Source organism: Rhopilema esculentum, chromosome 5, assembly GCF_057945365.1.
Source record: "Rhopilema esculentum isolate cy_ngs chromosome 5, ASM5794536v1, whole genome shotgun sequence".
NCBI classification, from domain to species: domain Eukaryota; kingdom Metazoa; phylum Cnidaria; class Scyphozoa; order Rhizostomeae; family Rhizostomatidae; genus Rhopilema; species Rhopilema esculentum.
In genome coordinates, this window is record NC_142819.1 from 8,579,984 (window position 1) to 8,605,469 (window position 25,486).

The following is a 25,486-nucleotide window of genomic DNA, read 5'->3' on the forward strand; positions in this document are numbered from 1 at the left end:
TGGGAAGCATGATAACTTAATCTAAATGAAACATGATTAATTCATTAAGGTCAGCGTTGAGAACAAATAGAGCAAAACAATGGTTTTGGCTTGGTAAAATTATCAAAAATATTGAGTCATACGCCCTATTTCAAGAAAACAAGATTGAGAAATAAAAATATGACACCATTATCAGTTTTTCTTTATGAAAAAAGTGAAATTTCCTTGTGCTTGCTATAGGGTTAGAAATGGCTTTCGCGCAAAAAAGGGTCATTTCTGTCTCTAAAATAGCTTTTCGAGACCTTAGTTCAATAAATTACGATCTTGTTTTGGCAGTCCGAGTAAACTAAAGCCTTGCAACTATCTTGTCATTGTGAGTTGGAGAACTGTAAGGGTTTAACCTTAGATCATCAACTGTGCAAGATTATCCCACTCCAGCCATCGCCCTGGGTCGAAATAGGGATTTTAAACCCAAAACATGGAGAATTCACCAATAGACATCTGTTAGCGCAGTTCAAATACATGGAAAAGTTAATGCCATTGAAACTCAAGACGATTGTTTATCAGCTAAAAGATAAAATGGCAGAAAACTTACAGGTCACAAGGGAGATATAAATGACAAAACCTGAGTAGGTCATTTACTAGATACTAAAATTGTCTATATATTAATGTAATGGATTATGAGCATAGCCATTTGCGAACAGTCAAGTGAGGAGTAAGACAAGGATGCATAATTTCTCCAGTTCTTTTTATTTCTATGGCGAAACGATGTTAAGAAAGATTGATCATTTTGATAGATTAGGCTAAAAATTACAGGAATGTCTCCGATCTGCTAGAATGTTTTATAAAAAGCTTTGCAAAAAGGCAATATAAAATATTCTTTTAGAAGATATCTTCATGAGTAGATAAACATAAAGTTTCAGTATACAACAGTTTCTAAGCTTCTATAATATTCCTTTTCTTCAGGATTCAATGTTGCTATCCGACAGCAAAGTTTAAAATCAAGTTATCTTTAGGGATTGATGGGAATCACCTGTTTTACTAGAAGGCTTTGGTAAAGCAACAAGAGAAAACAGTTCCTACCTTTCTATTTCCAAAACAAGATAATTGTTGCTCGTGGATACTAAAGACACTTGTAATAGACACAAACATTCAAAAGCTTTAGCAGGTATTAAATCAAGAGGATGTCTTGTCTTGAAGAGGTTTTATTGTAAGTTACGAATTGAAGCAAATGCTACTTGAATATTTCGCGAGTTTTCATACAATATCAAATTCGTTAAATTATAACGGGATATATCTTAATACAGAAAAAACCATGGATTTGCAAAATATGTTTTAAGCTTGTATCTTTATCAGTTGAAATTACGACCACAAGAAGATACAAACATTGCAGTAGACCGCTTCACTGTTTACTTGTAGTTTCACTCTTTGTATCTTTTGGCTTAATGGGATTTAAGGCTAGCCCGTTTAAATAAGAGCAAGGCCAATCCAATTTAAATTTATGTCATTACACTCTGAGAAAAATCTCGCAGCTTGTTTTTAGAAGCAGAAATAACCCTGTTGTTTACGCTCGCATTTACTAGAGCAGCTATTTTTATTTACCACGAAGAGATAGTTTCGAAGAGGGTTGCATAATCCTAGAGGAAACAAAACATTTGCTTGTTCATAGAAAAATGGAAGGCTTACAAACAGCGCAAACAAATATCCATGAAGTTTTAGCTGAAATTCTTTATAAACAATGATCTAGAATTTTAGGCGCTATCTGGAAAGTATTTTCCAGTCAACAAAATAAAAAACATGTAGAAAAAAATTGAAAGAATTGAAAGATAAAAAATAACAAACAGGCCACCGAGATTTTAACAGGGACAAGGATCGTTTTATTTATCTTGATACAATCATGATTAACAAATTCTTTTATATTCTGGGTCCGCTTTGATGAACTATCGAAATCGGGGACCCTTTGCATATTGTAGGGCGATAATCAATATGGTAAGACCACCATCATGGTTGAAGGCTCTTGCGCAACCAGCATGCTTTGCGGTAGCTGTTTTCTTACGAGAGGAGAAATAGAATGTATTTGGTATTTTCATGCAATACGATGTTAGGCCTGCTTTGAAATATATTCGCAAGAATGTCGGTTGCGCAAGGTCCTTCTTGCTAGCGGTTCTTGCGGTACATTGCCATGGAAATCCTAATTGGAGGAGACTCGATGAAATCCGATTTGAGTTCTTCGAGCCTCCTCGTAGCATCGAGGTCGCTGTGCACCCTCCCAGCCCTTCCCAAATTCACTTTTGCATTGTCCTCAGTCTTTTCTGTAAAAAACTGATGGGAATGGGCGTGTGGGGGTTGATATACTCCTTTTTTGATTTATTGCTGTCAAGAGCGAGTTGGAATAGCCAGAACGAGTAGGAATACATCTCTAGTCGGAACGTAATGAGCTGTGTATGCACAGCGAGCCTCGATGCGGAGAGGAGGCGATGAAGAAACTGAAGGTTGAAAGGTTCAAGGATATTGAGGCTGTTCTGTTTCTTAACACACAGTTTGATTAAATATTGAACCCCTAACTGACCATGAATGCCATATAGACTATAGCTACAAAATAGGAAAAAAGAGCCGAAAGAAAGCAAAATTCACGGGACTGGAATTTATATGGGTTATCCCCAAGCTTATATGGGCTATGCTCGAGCTTTACTATGCTTGACAAGGCTTGATTCGTTTGCCCTTAGATCGACAAGCTAGCGTGGGTATAGTACACTTTATTTCTAAGCAAAGTAGAAAATCTCCAAATATTGCCGACTAATTCATGGCGTAATCCTGCATTAATATGCTAATTGCAAAATTGAAATTAATTCAAGGCTTTTTCAAAGTAATTTCTCTGATAACAGGTGCTTTTTGGAACAGTAAAGGGAAATAAAAATTTTTTGGGAGTGAAATTGCCATGCTTTGTGCAGAAGATATTTAAACACGGTGGCTTTGTTCCCAACTAAGAACCCTGGCAAATCATTTGAGCTATAACTTGTGAATTTCAGAATTTAGAAGAGCTCAAGGTTATGATGATCCTGGTGACTTCAGGACCATGGGAAACATCAGAACGACTCGTTGACCTCTTTGTCAAGGTAAACAATGCCACTATAGTTTCGGCAAATCAAAGGCTAAAATTGTAATGAAAGATTAAAGAGTATTTTGCATCCAACCCAAGTCGAATTGGTAAATCATTGTATCAAGACCAATCGTTCTTTTAAAGATAAATACAAAAACAGACCCTTTAGTGCACTGCTTCGACATGAGAAGAGGCGTTGGTAGAGATGGTGGCGAGAGTAAATGGCGGTAGAGGTGGCGATAGAGGTCACGGTAGAGGTGGCAAATGAGTAGTATTAGCACTAGAGATGGCAGTAGTGGGAGTATAGGTGGCATATAGGTGCTGGTGGCGGAGTGGTGGGGTGGCGGAGTGGTGGCGGTAGTGGTGGCGGTAGAGATGGCGTTTAAGGTGGTGGTAGAAATTGCGTTAAATATGGTTGTGTAGGTGGTGGTATAGGTAGTAGTGGTGATGAGGATCACAACCATGACACTGGATGATCGTGACGATGAAAATAAGACTTTGTAAAATGTACATTTTCTGCTGAAAAATGACACTTTTTCTTGAAACAGAGTTTGCGGTATTCTGAGAATTGTGATAGGTAGGGAGGTCCCTTTCCAAAATATCCAATTATTTCCCAAATATTCAAAATATCATGCAAAGGAAGTTGCTTTCACAAAAAGCGGTTTATCAAATACAACTGCATTGTCAATGACGTTTTTCAAGAGTGACAATTAGTCTATTGGACACCGATTAAATCCAGTTCCCATACAGCCGCATAGATGTCAGTGTTTCTGCCGAAAAACTCTCGAAATTCCTATCTCAGATCAGACATAGAATTACGTCGCTAATCCAATGAATACCTTTTAAAATGAAAAAATCTTCCCCGTTAAGTTCCACACTGATTACAAAAGCATCATTACAAAGTTCATTCATTCTCTAGGAATTTGTTCCTTAAAGAATAGAATTAAGGATTTAATGATAAATTGTACCTATAGATAAGGAAAATAATGCAGCGATAATCTAAAAGGTGACGCAAATTACTAACAGGCAAGTAAACAAGTAGTTGTTACGTCAATTCTTAATTTTCCTTCAAATATGTTTTCCGATAACTATCCTGATTGATAAGTTTTGTTGCGCAACGCCGTTAACTGTCCCTTGAACGGCAAAAAATAAACAACAGAAAAAAGCTCTTCACAATAAAGTACTTAACTTGCCATGAACTCAAAAGAATTCCATGGCAAAATGCGTGTATTTTAGAACGATTTCCTTTTTGATATGCCCTTCATTACATCAATGTTCTTGGCTTCCCTTGTATTTCAATATCTTTTTGTTACTGATGGTCAAAGGAAATTCTGCCAATGGGTACATCGATTCATTTTGTTTTTCTCACGTTAAAAGATGAATCAAGCAAGAGCAGAGGCATATTATTTTGGAACCCCAGAATCCAGGAAAATTTATGTCTTTCATCTGGACAGTACCTTTGAGCTGTACTAACCTTCCTCTCAGAGAAGAGAATAAAAACAGGGAAGGTTTTCAATGTGAAACTTTTGTTTATATGTTCCCATTGGCAGTCCAGTCAACTCTCCCGGTTGCGCCGGGAGACCCAAGATTTTGGTTGCTTTCTCCCGGTCTCCTGATTTTTTAAGATTTCCTCCATGTCTTTCAGCGTCTTTCAGCAGAGGCATTCTTATAACAAAAATGATTGCAATGGCGTTTTTCTTGAAAAAATTATTGTTAGTGTTCGCAAATCAATAAAAAACTCTAAAAAACCGTAATGACGAAATTTCCTATTATATTTTTGTCATTAACTGCTTGTCGAGCATGACTTTTTACAGGTATGTTGTTTATAAATTTAACCTAAATAGTTCTATTATTTCATCTTGATTCAACACATTACAGGGATCTCCCTGTTTCTGGCCAAATCCCCCTGCTATTTTAAGAAAAAATCTAAAATCTCCAGGTTATGAAAATTTTAGGTTGACAAGTCTGCATTGGCTTTCTTTTTAGGTCGTTCACCGCCATATTTTTGGAATCAGAGATCAAAAGTGTGACATATCAAAAGAATCTGGTCTTAGAATTTTGCATCTTTGACCACAAAATCTTAAATGAAATCATGAATCATTTCTCTAAAAATAGAAATAAGAAATATATGAAACATTGGGCGAGAGATGGGCAATGAAAGATGAATGTTATGTTAGAAACAGAGACTAACTTAAAGTGATTGGATGGGGATAAACCTGTGCTTATAAGGCCACATCGTAGGCAATTTCTAATACATTTAGCTGAATCCACACAATTACAGATCCTTTATGATGTTCTTTTAGAAATTGTGAGCCTATTTCAAAAATTTAAAAACATATATTTTAATGACATCAACACTTTAGAACTCTATATGAGAAGCACTGTTGCCCAATGTCGTTTTACGTTTTTGCTATTCAGAGTTCTGCTTAGAAACAAGTCATAGTCTTGTTCACCCCCATCTATGCCAATGTATAAGTGACATGAATGCAGAAAATTCTATTTCAATGCGAAAGAAGTTTTTTTATGAAAAGTTCACCACTTAAATAGTTATTTGAAAACTGAAAAGCTGAGTTGGCTGATTCGTGTTCACTTTTGATCGATGGTTGATCAAGATGATCACGTACACGTTGATTACAAATGATTCGATCCCTTAGCATTCTCTGAAGACAAAATTTGATGCGTTAAAAAATATCGAGCATGTACTGTTACTTTTGATTGCTAATTCATCTGTAGTAAAGAAAGGCGGCCTAAAGAACACAGCTTGTATCAAAAGTAAACTGTCTACCACCCCTTCTTTATATCAATCTGGAGGCACATAAAGTGTTAAAAAGATCCAATTCTACACACATGAAAAATTTGTTTATTTACAAGTGTCTGGTTTGTGACTGGTCTAAAGCTGATTTCAGATGATCCAAAGTCGAAGAATGTGCCTTTGGATTATCACACAGTCTTCGGTCACCATGCCTAAATTCTGATTTCATTGTAGGTAAATGCTTTGTAGCAAAGAGAAAATATTTTTGCAACTGTTGTTAGAAATATTCCTTGGTGCAATAAGCCCTTTATAGAGGAAGCCTGGTTTCACAGGCAAGTCGTTTAATGAAAGGTTAAAGCCTCTCAGGCTCTTATCAGGTAAAGTAAACATACACAACAGAAAGCAGGAAATATTTCAGGGTCGAAGAAAGAAAACGATTCATTGATGGAAAACTTCCCATTTTGCTTTTGGAAAATGTAAAGCGTGATTTTCAAAAGTTCTAAAAATATTTAAAAAATCAGATTGTATGCTCTTTTATGTAAAGTTCTGGAATTCTTAATTGTAGCATTTGCCTTTAGCTTCTAAAGTATATTGCTGAGTTGTACTATCACAAGCGATACTTGGCAAGTGGCGTAACATTGGCATTTATAGCATTTTAAAACAGGGTAAATTTCAGAAAGCACAAAAATGATCGTTAAAAGAATTTTTGAGGGTCCCTTTGATGCAATTGGGCTTTGCGCTACAAAGATACTTCGATAACAGGGAACTTTTGAGTATTATTGAGTCATCGCTCAACACAAAAAGAATAACTCACCTTTGCCAACGTTTTCAGGGATCGTCTTTACAAGAGATGGACGTGTAAAATACGGCCTGTAGTTTATTGCTAAAAGAAAAGAGTGAAATGATTAAGGACTGGTCTGTTATTAAAAGTGTTGAAAACAGTTTTGTGAATCCAATGAGGCTTTATATATTTAAAACTTTATCTAAAAGCATTATGAAGTCGTCATGAAACAGTTCTGTGGTACATTAGCCAAACGAAACAATTTCAGAGCTAGCATTTTTCGGTGATTGTTGTATTCTGCTCAAGCAGTATCAACAACGGCGCTATGGGGGGAAAGGGGGCGGGGGGCGGGGACTGGGAGGTACACTTCTCCATCAGGTCTTGGCAGGATAAATTTTGTATTTTAGAAAAGGTTTGGGGAGGGGGTTAAATTTTGTCCACGTGTTTTTGTGGTGCAATTCCATGGCACTGAAACTTCCATCACCTTCCCTTTAGGTAAAAGGGTCGTTTTATGGTGGTAAAAATGGCGTGGCCTAAAATTTTTGGTTGTGCCTCTCCCAGAGCCTAGTGGTTGGCGCTGTCGCTGAGCAGTATCTATAGGCTGCACAGTAATTGTGAATAATACAATAAACCTGTCTTATACCTCTTGTCAAAATGGTAAGAAAAGTAAACCCATGAACTTGCTAAAGAATAAGGGTGCAGTGGATCTTTGAAAGCATCTTCAAAGGCCTTAGCAATAATTACATTTATCTTACAAAAAGTAAACATTTACGTTTCATAAGGGGGCATGGTAACAAGAACCCTCTGAGTCATCTGAGTCTCTGAGCCCCTTACCCAGGGTTTCTTCTGGTAATAGCAAACTATATTAAACTTCTTACGAATTTGATTTCTCGGTCTAAACCAGTCAACGCATAAGTAGCTTGTTCTGAACCAATCAAATCAAAGAATGGCTGAAATCATATGAGGGTTTCATCTGCTGTTTTAACGAAAGCGGGTGCAACTGCAGCCTATATGAAAGCACTGCATTAAAAACTACCTGCACTCGTGACGTCAGCGAAAGCGAAAGGCTAATGAAATTCTCTTACATTTCACGAATCAATCCTTCTTCATTTCTTAAAATTGGTTATAAAATTTTGTTGGAAAGTTCGCCTATTTTATCTTGATCATGGCTCTTGATAAACTCAAAATATAGTTGATAAACTCCAATAGACATACTAGGATTTATGTTCTAAAATGGACCTCCTTATAACTTTGATGCTGACTTCAAATTCCTTACAAATAGAGAAGATACCTGTACATTTGAGAGAAACGATGACTTACTAAAATTCATTCTTCCCTAAAAAGATCATTCATTTTTAACAGAAAAAACACCCTTAATCTCAATAATCGTTTTATTGTCATATAAATCTTGCAATTTCTATGAGAAATGACGGTACACCTCTCTTTTGTTGCTAACCATGAATCCTTCGATAGCTGTAAACTCCTATTGGGTTGTCGGAAAACGTAACAATGACAATATGAGCAAACTCTTTACATGTGTATTCTATGAATGGAGCATTTGCTTGCTGTAAATAGAAAAGCAAATTCGAAAAGGCTCTTTCAAATCGTCATTCCTTAAACGCCATTCTTGACGTGTGTTGTCTTAGTAACAAAAAAACCCGGATGCTTACATCAGCAAAGATATTCTGTAGCTTAACATTTCTGTTCAAATGCGTACAAAGATTGTGTGGACTTAGCCTCAGAGCACAGATAAAAAAGCTTTGAGTGGGAAATAGCGATTAACGCAGTTGCCTTTCTCTTTTTATCAAAGAGCCAAACGTATCCCTGAATTCTTATGTCTTTACACTACTGAGAGGTGTTTTAATTCATTGCCTTTCGAACTGTGATAGCAAGAAACCATTGTCAGGGGATTATGTTACAGTAGGCGTCTTTGTTTAATCTGATACCCAATCTGTCAAATTTGCTTTGGTATAACATATTCACATATATCTCGCTTGTTGGTCTTTCCCTTTCCTTGGTGCGCATTCAAATCAGCCATTTTCAATAGCTTTCAAATCAGAAGTTATTCGTAATAATGCCATGGTTAGAGAAGAACTGTTATTCAGGGTGCTTTTGCTTCCAATATGACATACTGCCACGGGGCCTTGTGATTAGGTTGACGTCCCTCTTCTTCTATTTCAAATGAACTAGCATAGCACTAATCCGGTTTAATGTTATTAGAAAAAACCGTAGCATGGGACAGCCAGCGATTTCAATGGTAATAAGGATAAAACCGTCCCGTTTTACTATGATACATGAAAGCAACAAGCAAGATTCTCTCGTTTGGCTAGAAATGCCATTCATGTTAAAGTTATAGTTTAGGTTGCCGTGGTAGGTTTGGTTAGTGAATTAAGGTGTGGTTAAAATGGCGATCGGTGACCTCATCCCCTTTTTAACCATGTGACCACCCCTTTTTCTGAGCCCTGTCAAAAAGGTTGCTAGCTTCCCATGCTGATACCTAAACAACTCCATTCTCGGAGGTGCAAAGGCAGAATTTCCTTTTGTTTCAATTCTGACGGCTTTTCAGTGAACTGGCTTAAAACAGCACCAACAAAAGCGGAGTTTAAAGATAGGAATGTGAAATCGCCTGAAAGTTTGCGAAAATAGCGCTAAAACCAGAGCAAAGTTTCCAGACAGAGAGAAAATATTTTCCAAGATTAATGAACTGGCTTTGACTTGTAAAATTGGAATATGATAACAAATAAATTAAAAGCAGTTATTCTTCACTTAAGCCGAATACATCTCGAAAAGTCAAGCATTTTGCCGCTTAATCTTTAAGGTAAAAACTCAAACAAGCAAAATCCACTATCAGAAAGATTCACTGGATCCATAAACTTCGATTATGCAACTGACTTATCGGCATAACATCCTTTGGTGTTTCTAAAATATATTCATATGAACCGAAAATGTATACAATATATCTGACCGCAGAAGTGATAAAAAATTCATAGCAGATTGACGCACTGGTGAGAGCTTCAAAGGTGAGGGTAGAAAGCAATGGCAGGGAACTGACAGAGCATTGCAATGGTATCTTAGTTGCGCACAATGAAGTTTGCGCAAACAACGCGAAATAAGCCTGTTTACAGTTTGCATATATAATGAGCACTGCTACTTGAATTTGAGAAATTGCTCAGTTAATATTACAAACATTTCCACCTGGGTCACATCACATCAACCATTAGCTCAAGTTTATCTCGATCAGGGGAGGCTGGGTCGGCATATGTCATTCCACTAGATCGCTAATTCCCCTGGATTGGACTAAATTGGGATCAATTAAAACAGTAAATTTTAGAAGCCACCATAACGGGCGTTGCCAGGAGTTTTGTTTAGTATCGAACTTAAAAAAAGACTTGCAAAAAGGGAGTAAAGGTCACTTTCGGAAACATGGATAAAAACTTATTAAGTTGAATTGGCGAGATCAATATAGAATAAAGTCAATTTTAGAAACGCGGATCTCCTGAATGTAAACAATATTATTGTTGCAGTTAATGGACTGGAATGGCTTGACGGAACTTTAAAGAGTAACAAATGTGAAAAGCAGCGGAAAATAGAAAGTCACTTTAAAGCCGGACTAGAATTAACAAGGAGACTGGAGCATTCTGAACATAAGCACATCCAGTAGCGATATTAAGTACCCCTTTTGTTTGCTTGGTATCAAAGAAATATGTATGAACTATCAAATACTTTTTGGACCAAATGAGAGAATATCTGTGGCAACAGTAGAAATCTAAGAATCTGGAATTAAACTTCTATAAAATAAACAAAAATGTCTTCGCAAAAAATCAACAAGACTTAAAAAGAATTTTACCCTGAGACTCCATTGCTAATATTTTCAATAGGCAAGCGGCACTGATTGGGCAACCTTTACAGTCATGTGCTCACGCTTCTGATTGGCCTATTTTGATCCATAACTAGATGTATATGTTTCCTAGCTTACAGTTATCGATATATGTTCTGACACATTATACATTGAAGAATTCCAGACGGAAAGCTTTAGTATGTTTCAAATGTTTGCTTTTTCAAAGCCCTTGTTGACTAGATTATGAAACATAATATTGGGGAGTACTATACGTCAGCTGAAATGGGGAAAGTTACTTCCTTGTGCTATTAAAAGGCGATACAGAAAGCTATGAATACTAATGGAATGTAGAAGAGCCCACACTTATAAAGACACTTAATACTTCGCGACACGAGCTGCAAAAGCGTGTCAAAACAATATAAAAGTCCAGGAGCATTGGGTAATCTGCGGGTTGGTTCGTATTTCAGGATTTGCTTACGGTTTCAAAGCTGTTTGTAATCTAGCAGATTTGTGTGCTTATGTTGCGGTAACCCCTTAACACTACGGTTAGTCTTTCTGGCATGACGAGTTTGGTGTGTGTACTAGTTGTAAGAAATTTGTACAAGGATAACATGGGGATCAGATCCCTATATGCACAGTAAGTTTATCATCGCATTTATGCAAATATTAAACCATAGTAACCTCCGTAAGAACTTGCACCAATCAGGCATACATCTATGGTACCCTGGGTACCAGACTCACTATATATAAAATAAAATAGAGCATATAACATCTATGGCTGGTGGCAGAAAAAGATTTTCAACCGGATACTCGAATGCCAGGTTTTCTTTTAAGGGACAAAGTGGATGCTTTAAGATTCTTTTCTATTCTAACTAAAACATTTCAAAACAAAAGTTATTTTATAAGATCAACGCAAAGGTTAAAATATATATGAGAAGATACACTTGATTCTCGATAACTCAAATCCCCGATAACTCGAACATTCGACAACTCGAAACATTTCACGGGTCCTTTCTTTTCTTTGAAGCACTACTACCTGAAGATCCGAATGTTTGACAAAAGATAACCATCTTTTGATAATTTATTGAAACAATATTAATACAGCCTTATCTTGCCTGATTTGCAGACAATGATTTTCTCTAGAAGTGATCTGTGACTTATGCCGAGAGTTACCAAGGTATCAAGATTTCTTAACAAATACGTGTTTGCCAAAACGTTGCATGCCTGTACATTCACCACGGTATAATCTTTTGGCAGATCTACGCTTAACCGGAGCCAAAATTTAAAGCAGAGAATTAAATTAGGTGAATACGCTAAGCTGGTTGAATAACGTCAAAAAACTAAACATCTACCACACATAATTAGAAAGTAAGACTATGAAGTTCAAAAACTGACTTTTAACCCATAAAGGGAATTGTTAGCATGAATATTAGATATTCATACAGACCGTATCTACAAAATCTACAGATCAGAGCCCTGCTATAGAATGTTAAGAATAGAAAAGTTGTAGATAACCATATGCTGGTTTTTACTGTAAAACAAAAAACATAATTGCAAGCTCATACCTCGACAAACGTTCCCCAACACGTGAGCCAAAGTGAATACTGTTAATATGTATGATTTCATCTTGTGTGAATCTGCAATATCAAAGAACATATTCAGTAAGAAATGGTAACAGATGCTGACAGCTTAGAACTGCAGAGGCGTATGGCAAAAATAGACATAAATACCGAAGCTTACTGGCTTGTATCCTGTTTGCTAAGCGCAGATATTTGGTTTTGTAACTTGACACGAAGGATCAGAAAAAAGCTTCCTTTTTGCTTCCCAGTTCAGCATTCTCGAGGAAACTTTCAGAGGCTTCCTTTTAAAAGCGTTAAGGTTTTTCGTGCGACCTTTTAACGAGGTAACAGACGAAAGAATAAACCCTCAATTCGGATGTAAATCCTTTGTGTTCAGAATCGGTAAGAAAGTCTTGACATTGGTTCAAAACGTTACACTAATGTAAAGAGAGGAGGACGTAAAAACAGAACGAGGAGAGGGTTCAAATGGGGGCGAAAGGGGGTTGAAACATATGTGGATCTAGTCATAGCTTTATTGTCATCAAATGTCATTGGTGGAAATTTATTCGATGCCATATTTTTATTTTTTGACCGCCCATTTCGGGCAATTATATTTTGTTCAACGAACTCATTCAGGTAATTGTATCATGTACCCAGACTTAATGCATACAGTTGCATTACAATGAAATAAAAGTAATTCTTGAATTGCCCTGAAAGGCAACCAGTCTTGATTGACAGTGCTAGCCTGTGACGCTAAATTGAAATAAAGAGAATTTAACAAAGGTATAAGGCACGTCAATTAATCTAAAAAGGTTGGTTATAGTTTTGACCAATTATTAATAGGCCTAATTGGAATAAATTTACTCTTAATTAACAATTTGGACCATCAGTTCTGTCGAAACAACAGAACCATTCTCAAAGGTTAGGGTGGTACTCGCTTTTCAAATCCACAAATCTGCTAACTGGCATTTGATATTGAAGATCACCTAATATCACCCAAGGGGCGCGTGAGAAGCAATGGAAACAAGGGGCTTTTCGCGAAAGCCGCGCGGTGGGAGAAATGCACGTTGATACAGCGACAAGCAACCAATATCTTTACAACATCGCATGCTATGATCAAATGCCGCGCGATTTTACCCTATTCCTTAGTGAAAATGGAATGACCTTTCTGGGTTGCAACAACAGGTTATGTGTTTCATCAAAATCTTGCTGAAACGTTTATCGGTGGATTTCCGCAAACATTGGGAGGAAAGCGAAGGCGAGAATCGGAATTAATCTGTTTTACACAATTCTTTAAAGATACAGTAACACATGGAAATATCTGGGGGATGGTAACAAATCGTGAAAAATCTTTGATTTGAAGGGTTGGTTAGAACAAGATCACGTAGAAAATGGGCCGTTTAATTATCGCGCATAGATGGCCAACGCTAGCGAAGTACGAAGAAAATTGCAAAGTAGCGGAACGGAAACTAAATCTAGGTACAGCAAGCATAGAGATCGTCATGCAAACACGGTTACATATCAAGAGTCCCTATTTTTCACCTCTTATCTTCTTACGTCTCCTTTTTAATGGGATAAATAAGCAGTGAAAAGGGATCTTATAGCTTAAAGCACTGAATAAGGAAACTGTTGGCATTCTAGGTTATGGGAGAATTCTTAAAATAAAATGTCTATAAGATTCATAAGGCTAAATCATCCCAACTTTTTCGCAAAGTTCATAGACAAAAACGCCCACACCAAAACGGGAAATACATGCTATAGTCGGGGTAGAACACTGGAATTTCTCTTTGCGTTTTCCTAAGCAGATATGGCACACGCTGTCTGAAATGACTTCAGAGTCCTCAACTGACTTGAATGCTACAACATGATAAGATCTTCTGTTTCAACTGCACATTTCTCTACTCCCCAGATTTGCATTTTTCTACCGTATAAATAAGACCATCACGATCTAAATGTCTTGATTTTGCCGTTAATTTCACCCAATTTCTAATAATGCCGAAGATTGGATAGGTTAGAATACTATTCTAAGTTTCAAAATGGACTAAGCTAGGAAAAGATTTAGAGCATAGTGTGATAAAAATATAGAGTATAAGAATAATAATTGTTTTTACGCGGATGTTATACTTCAACGAGGAGACCTGCTACTCCTCAATATGTTTACAGGTTTTTATTTCCGAAAAAATGACTGATAAGCTTTTAGAAGTTAAAAAGACGGAATTGAATGCAACACGACCTGTTGTCTTTGAGCTGTTTGCAATACGAAATCTAAGGCTTTTGGGATTTGGCAGTGCGTTATCTTTCGTGAAGGGAGTACCAAGAGTGTTTGGCGACTGATTTATTAGGTTCTCAGCAAATTTGTTCAAAACCATTATAGCATGAGGAGCAGAAACTTATCTTATATGGAACAAATCTAAGGTTTTGCTAGATTCAACTGGACTATGTCGGCTATTTGCAGAGAAATCACAACTTCTCTCTCTGAGGTTAGAGGAATTCTGCCCCATTGAAAATTGGGTGAAACGAATAGACAATGCCAAAGTAGCGATTATATTAGACAACTCTTATTTCACACTTTGGTTGTATAGATCGGCATAACTTAAAACTAATCCTTTTTTCGCTTGAAATTTGAAGTCTAAATTTTTTTCTTGAAATGCTCATATATTTGTCCTGCAAATTGTTGCAAAATATGTGGAGACGTGATACAATTATGAATAATTCCAAGCACGCTAGATTTCCCTTCCTGACAGAATACCACTGCTGATGTAAGACTCACTGTTACATACCATTAATAAATGCCTAAAACAGAAGCTCTATCTGCTAGGCTGGAGAAATCTGCTAAGAACATTTAACAAGCGGTACTTACTGTCTTCCAATAAGAGCAGCTAATGTAGGCGGTAGTGCTGATTAAAATCCTTTTACTGTGATTTGCTATAATAGCGATATAATATACACTCGACTCCTGGTGGATACAGATTCCAATTGTCATCCAAAATATATACAAACTGATGCAATATTCCACACGCGGCTATCATTTGCAAGTCAAAAACACTTTACACCATAACCACGATAACGCTATACAATCCAGATATATATCAATTAATCATGAGAACTTTGTAAATTAAACTCTTGAAGTCGCAATAGTGCCTGAACCCTACTGAACAAACAAATTCTGACCAGCGATTCGACTGTTGCACAACCCTTGCATACGTTCTCGGTAACAACTACGGCTACTCCGTCAACTGGCTGTGATCAATATGAAATTCTTTGGCAGTTCCCTAAGGACGAGAAACAAAACCGCATCAGAAAGCGCTTGTTTCTTCAATTATTAATGAGGAAAGTAGAGGAGAAATACTCTTTATATAAAATACAAAGCAGCGTTAGAATACAATGAGGAAAACACACCGGATAGTTTACAATAACGCTGTGGTGGCTTTCCATTCAACTCAATTGTACTAAACGGTGCAATCGGCTATGAAGAGCCCGTGTGTGGCACCACATTATGGGAAAATTGGATCTTGGCGAGGGCATCCGGAGACTGCCTGCTGTCTGAAGGAGGTACACTAGCCAGGGAGGGGGGTGTTGGAGATAACGGTGCGGGATGAAATGAACGAAGAGTTACGCCTTAAACAAGGGAAGAATACGCACGTGTAAAAATAGAACTGCCACCCCGACCCCGTAATTTTTAAAACTGGATGGAATGAGCAGTCACGGATCCACTGACGCATCGCATATTTGCATTAATTGGCGAGAAGATCTTTTCCAAAACTGGGAGAAGAGATAAGCACAGAAAAGCTTCTGACGTCAATCGGTATTTAAATCCAAGACAAGGGTAGTTAGAGTAGGATGCAGTGTCACAATGACACATTTCTAGAAATCGGTCGTCGCCATTACACACGAAGCAACCCCTTATGCCAGACTTTAGTAAGCCTCAAGAGAAAAGGCAAAGAGCACAACAAGGCTCCCTTTTTTCTTCTATTATTTCTGTTGAAGGGATTCTGATACCTAGGGTATTGCGAAGAGAGGGAAGAGAGGGGCGAATCATTTCTTGGGAATCTTGGACGCCTTTGAAGGAAATTATATTATTTCACGTGAAAGTTCCTAGAAATCTCGTCCATTTTTTGCGAGTGAATGGTCTCTTGCGTACGAAGCGTTATCACTCAGGGCGCAAAGGATTATAGTCAATAGAAATGTCAGTTGTCCAAACGAGAACGAAATACGTCTCAGAGGCTCGCGAGAGGCAACGGTATGGTAAAACGAAACTGACTGTTATTGTCTTCAATTAAACTTCGGAAGAATCTTGTGAATTCCACTCTTCAAAAAAACATGTTTTAAGCCAATTGAATACGGCCTAAAGGTTCTATATTTGCAAAAAGGTTTGGTTTGAAAAGGAAGTAAAAATTTCAAAGTGTGCAATAACAAAAGAAATAACATGCAGCAACTGGGAATGCTTTATAAGTCCTTAATGCCTGTGTAAATAAATGAAACGAAAATTGAGAAAGAATAAGGCAGTTCAATGGATTTCAAAAGCGCTGCATTGCTTACCGGCAGGACACTGGTTTTTGCAGGGCAACAACATAAACAAGAGTGAAGGTTAGATTGGATAAGGAAACGTGATCGGAAGGCAAGCGATCAAGTAAGTTGAGAAACATATCTAAGCGAGATAAATATTTAGGGTTATTCTTTCTGTCCCTGGGTGGCAAATCTTTGCAAAAAAACGGAAGGAAGAGAGTGCTAGAATGCCAGCTAGTTTCAAGAATAACACAACAATAAAAGAAAGGCTATGAACGTTTGAAAGTTTCAATAAGTAAAAAGAAATGTAACAAAAGCAACCATATAACCAGGAAATGACGATTTTGTACGAAAGTATATTGTTATCAAAACAGCGAAAATATTTTAGAAATATTTAAAGTGGAAAATGCAGTAAACATGCAATTGCGCATCGAATTAACTAATAAATTGAATAAGAATAGAAAATATTTATAACTGCTGGATACTTTAAAGCATTTTTAATAAACCAATACTTTGGAAAAATGTACTCCACCAAAAACACAGGATATGGAGAAAACATCTAAGTGACTAATTCGTTTAGTTCAGGCAAATTAAAATGATTTGAAAACATAAATTAGATTGATTCGAACTCTATTTAAATACGTATAATTGCTTTCTCTAGAGAAGCGTGGATTTCAGATAAATTTGCATGGGCCAACCGGCAGAGTAGGGCAGTTGGCAGGTAGAAATTTTTTGATGCAGTTAAAATAGTGATTGAAATTCCCACATCATTTGTGTAGAGTTACAGTGAATCGTGAGAAGGCCGATTTCTTTGACTAATTTGATTTGCTCTGCTTTAAACCAGACGATCGCCGTGAATAAAGGTTGAAATTGCATTATGTCTGTTACATCTACCCAATCGTGAACAGCCAAAGTCATATTTGAAAGCATTTTGGCTTCTCGTTGAATAAAAGCTCTAAAAGGCTTAGTTTTCTCCGAGCTTCGTGTGTAATTTTCGGTTTTATCTGTCCTGTGAAGCTTTCAATTTTTGACTCCCATCTTATGCGGGGTCAACCTTGTTAAAGAAAAGAATTGAAGGCCCATAGCCTTTTTGAGGGGATTTTAACTGCGGGGGAAATCCTTATAATAAAAAAAGCTAGAGCTGGAAGGGCAATTTCCCCTTCCTCAATATGCTAAAAATTCCCTGAGAAGTACAGTCGGTTTCTGAATGTCATCTCCAATAAATGCCCCTCAAAAAGTAACACCTCTGGTGGTCACTGGATTCCGTATCTATGATGGTGTAGAAATATCATGAGCAAGAACGAAGCAAAAACGTTCACGAAAAACGATAAACAGTCAGAAATTAACACAAAACATGTCGGTGACCAGGCCTGACAGACAACAAGTTAACAGAATTATGTGGTCATATTGAAATGCATTTTCAACCATTGCTTATAGATAGATAACCTAGCAGATTACCCGCAAGCTGATAGGGTGACTTGGCAAGGTATCAGGACTGAAAACCAAGAACTAGTGCCAAAGTATATTCTAAGACGGAATTAAAATCTCGTTTTCGCATATAGACAACAGGCCAAACTAGGACCTCGCTAGACATTTCAATGTTCTAATCAATAAAGACTTTAATGAACAAAATTGTTGGTTACTGTATCTCTGCTAATGATGAAGAGAAATTCATTTTAGCATATAAAAATAGATGCGGTCATCAGTGTTCATGTGAGCACAAAGTCATCCAGTTACCATTGAACTGACTACCAAAATTGCAGCATGAACACAAAAAACATAAAAAAATCTCAACATCAGTTTAAATTTGCTACATACACAGGGCTGCATTTAAATCTGTTGGGGCCCTGGGCCAGAAGTTTATTGGGGCCCCTGAAAATATACCAAATAATTGTGTCACGTGCGTAGTACTTGCCTAAACATAAACATAACCAGCCAGGTTAATATTCACTAAATAGTTTGATAGATAAAAACTAAAACACACGAATAAACTTGTATCCATTTCGCATTTCAGTGCATTCCCAATAAAACTACACTTGCCCCTTGGTTCGTGATGCTAATGTCTTTCGTTATTACTGCTGAAAACTTTTCAATGATTTGATTGGGGTTGGTTAAAAACTCCCAGGACATCTGCTGCCATTAAACATAAGGCAACAACGCGCTACTGTGACACTGTGCACCTTAGTTCACTCTTTTTCTTTACCCTTTTCAGTGGTGAAACATTTTTCACCGGAGAAACCTCCGTATGGCAAGTTGAGCAACAAACTAAGTGCAGTCATTGCATTGGGGAAGCTCTAGCCAGGGCCATCAAGAGTTTTGAAGGCCCTGGGGTAAAAATAAAATACGAGACCCCCTGCGAGCGGAGCGAGCTCAAAATTCTTGAGACCGCGCCCTTTATTCTATTTTAAAAATAGAATTCATTACTATACGAGACCTCCTAGCTCAACTCAAACACAAGTTTGAAATCAAGAGCACTTTAAAGGCTTTTCAAAAATTTTGCCAGGGCCCTGTGGGCCCATGGGTAAATTCGTCACAGCACACATATCCTGTGATATGGCAAATGAAAGAGTTGAGTTTTACTAACTGATGTCTGTTATCTTCGCTTGGTTCATATGTTTTCGAGCAAGGGCCAAATTACAGTGGGGGAAAATTTGTACTCATATGGCCATATCGCATCGCAGGCAATTAGCAACAGATAACGTAAGTCCATGTATTACAGAGGTATTTTCACGGAGTAAAACAGATTTTTGTGATATCATCACAACATACAAAGTGTTATGTGGCCTCAATGTCCTAGGCTATGGGACATTGGGCTTCATATGTTGCTTAATTGTGCTTTACCTTGCAAAAATTAAGTACACTAAACCCAACGTGCTGTGCGAAAACGCCTTCTCCATCTCCATCTTTTCGCTAATATTGATAAATATCGTACAGACACGACAAAGAGCATGATTGGGGGGAGGTTCAAAGAAATATTAGATTAATTTACCTCTATTATTGCAAATCGAAATTAAATAGGCCAATAAACCTAAAGCAATGTAGCATCTGACCAGATAAACAATACAAAAAGTATAAAACAATAAATGAGGACTCTTTGACGTATTAAAATGAAATAACAAGAGATTTTTACGTAATCTGACAATAAAAGAGTTTTGATGACCCCCCATCGATTGTTCCGAGCATAGTTAAACATAATCTGTTTAACTTGAATTTTTCTACTAGGAATCACAAGTGATTGTCAATAATTGAAAAATATGCCATTAAAAATTTACATCGTCAATATTTCAGGATGAATTTCAATTGTCTGGTTAGCGGTTTTCATTGTCGCTTTATAGGTGTTAACAATACTTTTATATTCGGCTACTACGTTCAATTGGAAACCAGAACGTTTTCTTAGCCCTGGATGTTCACTAGAAGTAGAAACCAATAATTTTCATTGCAAATTTCCTGCTTATCCAGTAGCAATGATTCCCTAGCAACAATTGCTCACAATATGTTAAAAATATACATTGATATGAAAATTTCAACATAGAATGGCGAAAGTGGAGTAGAATAAGGAGATTTCGTTGCAAATCGTGATAAGTGTCTTCAGAAGAGCTTCTGTTAAGACTTTTTGTTGGAGTTTTGATAAAAGTTTGATGAAAGAAAGAAAGAAAATAACCGTTGGAAGCATGGATTTTGGAAAGTGCTGCTGAACTTCTAGTCGAATAGTACTTTTTTATGATACCAAGAAATATGATTTGACTTTTTGAACTTTCTGTTAGATATGAAAAGTATCTGAAATAAAGAAGGCAAACATTTCCTTCCACAGATATCACGTTAGAAAGTTCCTAGGCAGTTTTCTCAGTTTCTGTTGCAATAGGTTCAGCTACGAAAGCGACCAATGGAAATAAAACAGACTTACACATCTAATTTTAGGCAACGAATCAAGCTAGAACTCCGTTTTGTTACCAGACATTCCATACAAATATATCTTTTAATACAACTCAATGCCAATTGAAATTTAATGGAATTTGAAATAATTTTTTGAACACTTGGAAATATATGTCCGTTTATTCTCTATGTTTTTTGCCCATTGATCGCCATGCTACAAGAGTGATATGAGAATCAAGAAGTGAATTCTACTCATAACAAAAAGGTAGATCATTAATTTGGCAGATAAATAAAAAAGGAGAGGTGACCAAGCCTTGCGGCACAGCAGCACTTATCGAGTAGGAGAAGAAAGACAGCGATCAGTTTGGCCAGTTTACAAAATTTATTGCTTTACTGGAAATACACCATTCATCAAAATTTTGCTCAAAAGCATACAGCTGGGTTTCCTACTTATGGATTCAATGCTGTCCATCCATAATTGCAATTCTTTGCATTACAGTAACTACAAAGAATTGAAAGAATCATAAAGAAATATGAATATTTTCTTTACTAATTTAAATTTTTTGTAAATAATTTTTGTGATGACTAATTAAGCTACCTATAAGTTGAATTATGTCAAATTAGGTATCTTTCAAAATGTTTTGAATCAATAATTCCATCCTTTTTTGTAAAGATGTTCAGAGAAATGGACTACCTCGTATTGTCATCTTTTTGGAACTGAAAATCGTTTCAACGAAATCAAGAGATAGATAGATATTGATGTGTTTTTGTTTGTACTCTGTTAGAACAAATCAACATGTTAACATACCCTTAAAAGGTTTAGCACAATGAGATCAGGCAAATTTTGTAGAAAAACGTTCGAGGCGAGAATCAGTGAAGAAAATTGGTAATTTAATGAAAGTATTTATGAAATCAAAAGAGTAGAGTTAACAACAATGAAATTAAGAAAGGCCTATAAATTAAGTGAAGGATCAGTTTAGAATTTGAAAATGTGATTCATGAAATTTAGACATAGAAAAAAGTACAAGTACAAGCTCGCTAAATTTGACTTTCTCACGAAAGATCTATTCAATTACCTGCCATTTCAATTTGTAAGCATAACATTGAAAAGACTCTAAGAAGAATTTATATGTCACTACAAAAACACAAGTTAGTTTTGGTAAACGGAGCAGGTTGTATTTTGTATCACAGAAGGTAACCATAAGAAAAAGCAAAACATCTTTGTACAAAGCACTTGCAATTTGAATGTTCAACTAGAATGGACAGGATTGTGTAACAAACGTATTGATTAAATGATCAAATTAGAATTTTCTAAGCATTCATGAATAAGGTTGCGTTTCAAGCATTAGCATCGAAAATCAAGATGAATGTTAAAGCAATTTCTGCAGATGGTTTTAGTTTTATGAAGATAGGACTGAAGTTTATATTCATGACGGGAGAATTGACAAAATATAGTTTAGATTTGCTCCAAACAAGCCATGTGAATATATATTACCTGATACTTGTCAAATTGAAAATAAAGAATAAGCCAGAAACATTCCCTGACATGAAGATACTAGGCAATAGTCTACTGAAATTGACTCTGTATATATATATTTTGTACCAGAAAGTAAAACAACAAAAGCTTTGTGAGGGTTGCTGTTGGAATCACTTGGCAGTGTGCTTGGTGAATGTAATTTTCCAAATAGGAGATTCAATCTTGCAACTATTTCCTTTAAAATTTGTTAGCTGTCATAAAAATGGAGTAACTATCACTGTTTTTAATAATTCAACACAAAACAACTTCTCTTTGGTAAAATCATTCAAAGATGATGTTAAAAAGAGAAGTTAAGCTACTTTCGTATATGTCAAATATCCAAGTAATGTCTTTTTTGAGCTGCCGATAAAAGTAATCTGCTTTTACGAGGATGTATTCATTTGAATTCTTTTACATGCTTTTATTGGTCTTAATCGTCCAACTTTCAGTACAAAGCTAACTAAGAGCACATGAGTTGCTGAATTAAAAGATAAAGACGATAGAGTGACGCTAATGACACAAACAAGAACATTTGCATGAACCACATTGCCAGGATATAATCGTATCCAACAATCGAGGGTAAATTTTTTTCGGCTTTGGTAATCTTCGAAATTATTCAACTTTATGATAAGCAACCGCTAAGCATTTGAGCAATTTTTAATCAACTAATTATCCATGCCACCGAACGATCTTGGAATAATTTTTTTGTTTACTGTCTAAACATAACGAGACCGAAATGTTGAATCTTTCTTACTTACCCCTTACGTTCTTTCGACAAGTAAATGCAAAATAGGGTTTGTCAAAGGAAGCCTTGAATGAACGGCTTAATTGATGTCTTAGTTCTATCATATAAATGTCATTTAATGTTTAGGAATGTATTACAGATCAGCTTAACAAGCCTTCACAGGCAGAGCTTTTACTTTGTCTGATGAAGTACATAGATCTTTCTACAAATGTTTGCACAATAAGGGATGATCTTGGCAAACTTAGAAACAGGGACCAAATAACTTTAGATTTTGTTCGCGTGCACCAAATCCCTCGGCACACTTTATCAGTCAATGTTGGAAGGCTGAGTAGAAATACCATGGAAACGATTATTGTGAAAGAGAGGCCCGATTCATATTTATCAAATCTCAAAAGATGACACTGTAAACAGTATGACAAAAGATGGATTGTAGATAAACTCTTTTGAGTATAAAGAAATGTTACCGTAAGCATGCAGAATCTCAAGTAGTCATGTTGACTAAAGGTAGCTAATCTCTTTACTCGTGCCTAGATACATTTGAACACGAAAAGAACTTACACAGCATTGTACTGTTGCGAATAAATCTTACAAAACAATTTCGAGATTACCTAAATATAGAAAAATTTAACAAAGACATGATTTTGACTTGTTGTCCTTGTTCGTAGTTTTAATATAACGAGTTTAAAGAGAACGTTTTTGTCAAGCTGCAACTTTGAACACAGCTGCAGACGGTTCTTTTACGATAAGACTAAACAGCTTTGTACTCCAATTTGTTCAAAAGAAACGCCCACTAAACTCGCCATGCCTTGTTTAGACTTGAAGTGTAAAAGCTTATATCGCAGTATAGCGGAGTTGAAAATTAAAATTCTAAAGACTTCTTAGGTTATGAGGTTACTATGTGAACATAATGTTGCACGTGGGCTAATCATTCTTTTATGGAACAAATGAGAGACACATCTAAATGTGCAATTGTTTGAACTTGAAAAGCTGGACTGAGGTTGACATGCCCAAATCAAATATCCAAAGTTTATTAGTCCTAACTAAAGATCAAAAGATTTAAATTTTTAGACCTAGACAAGCCATTTTTAATGAAAATGAAAATGTGTATAGACCGATAATGCCCTTGGTTTACAAAGAAGTCGCATGAAAGTTTCTTGAGTTTTGAAGATATAAGCCTAAACTTTCTTATAGAGGGCTTCTAATGCAACGGTAAAAAATACAGCAGCTTCCCAAAAAGCCTTTAGATCTTAAAAAAGAAGCAAAAACATATATGATCGTAAGAGACTGGTCTTGCAAGTCAATTTTTGATATGGTTGCTTGTGAATGCATTGGAAAATCTACAAAGGAAAAAGTTCAAAAATTTAATGCCGAGCTGCATGTTTCGAAACTCAGGCACCAGGGAGCGTTGAGAAAAATGGGATGTCTAAAAAAACTCGGGGGAGGGCTAAAACCGTACAAAAGAATAAATAAAATGACAAGCTTAAAAATGAACTTACTGCCCAAGTCTTTAGAGCGTCTATAGAACAGGCACCGCGGAACAAGAGGGCTCGGGGGAGGGCTTTAGCAAAAAATCCGAATATTAAGAAATGAAGCACCAGTAAAGCCTTTTTATTCGATTTTGGCCCCCCTCTATTCCTCATTTAGCCTCCTCTATTCCTCATTTTAAGACTCCCACTTTGTCTGTGATGTGAGTAGTGGTACCCGGATGTGAGTAGTGGTAAATGAGCAATGTTCACAACAGGAACATATTACAACGATAACTTTTTCGCAATTATTAACTGCCTCCCACACATGGGCTCCGGCGCCTGTTAGAAAGTGGAGGGAGGGGGCAAGAGAAAATTTTATAATCATAACAAAAGATTTTGAAAAGAGCTCTGTTGTTTTGCAAAAGAGGGGGCCATGGTCCCCTGGCCCCCCTTCGTCGGATTACCTGCCAAAATGTTAAATATATCATGGTTCCTCTATGAGACAATAACAGCAGATACAATTTTGGAAACATTGAACTTTTTGTGAGAGGCAAATCACTTTTTAAAATTCTCGTACAATTTTGGTGGGTGTCCTATCGCTTTATCTGAAAGTCCCCAGAAATCCTTTCGCTTTAGTGAAAATCTCGCACACTATTTGGAAGAGAGAATTGCCCCTCGAACTTGTGTGCCTTTCGAAAGAAAGAAAAGCTAAATTGTTTTCTTTGAAGAAAAAAACTTCCTCGTCTCGCAACACTCAATGTTCTGGTAGTTGAAAGCAAAAAAAATTGCTGCTTTACACTGACAAAATGTCTGAAAGGTTGCTACATACATGTGCTATTTGCTGGTAAATTTGATCATATATTTCAGTGGCATATAAATTGAGAGTACAGAAAATTACTTAGAAAAAAGGCGTAGTGCCCAGTTAATAAAATTCGGTGCGTAAGGCTGACAAACGAAGTGTCAGTAATAAGCTAAGCTATGTAAGATATAAGAGAACTTTCAGTATGAATAAAAAACTACACCATGAAGCGCATGTGGTGGGGGAACATGAAGCGCCTTCAGATGCCAACTTAATCTTTGATAGCAAACTGGAAATGGCAATTGTACTAGATGGCCATTACGGTATCATTAATCTGGCCTTTGATTTCTCTAGCAAAAATATGTTGCACACACCCAGTAAGGTACCTTCAGAGCAACTTCTAATAGCAAAAAGCGTCAATGAAGAATATAATCTTCATTTTTACAAAATCTGAGTTGGCTTTGACAATAAACTAACGATTTGCAACAGAGCTGTCACCATTGACAAGTGTTTCTGTCCAACGTCCCCTGTGCACCTCGCATCAGATAAAATCCCTGCTACTACACCTGAAG

At 36.6% G+C, this 25,486-nt stretch overlaps 1 protein-coding gene across 12 annotated transcripts in view; it reads right to left on the bottom strand.

Moving 5' to 3' along the window:
* LOC135690022 (cadherin-related family member 1) overlaps positions 1–25,486 on the bottom strand; it is a 57,625-nt gene that overhangs the window by 12,004 nt on the left and 20,135 nt on the right. For 5 of the 12 annotated variants that reach the window (XM_065207434.2, XM_065207433.2, XM_065207435.2 and 2 more), the window contains 3 exons: positions 14,870–15,281; positions 12,016–12,087; positions 6,646–6,714 (listed from right to left, as the gene is read on the bottom strand). In XM_065207434.2, the coding sequence (XP_065063506.2) occupies positions 6,646–6,714; positions 12,016–12,076 (130 nt within the window). In that variant the 5' untranslated portion in view covers positions 12,077–12,087; positions 14,870–15,281. The other 7 variants (XM_065207441.2, XM_065207438.2, XM_065207439.2 and 4 more) reach the window with 3 other exon arrangements.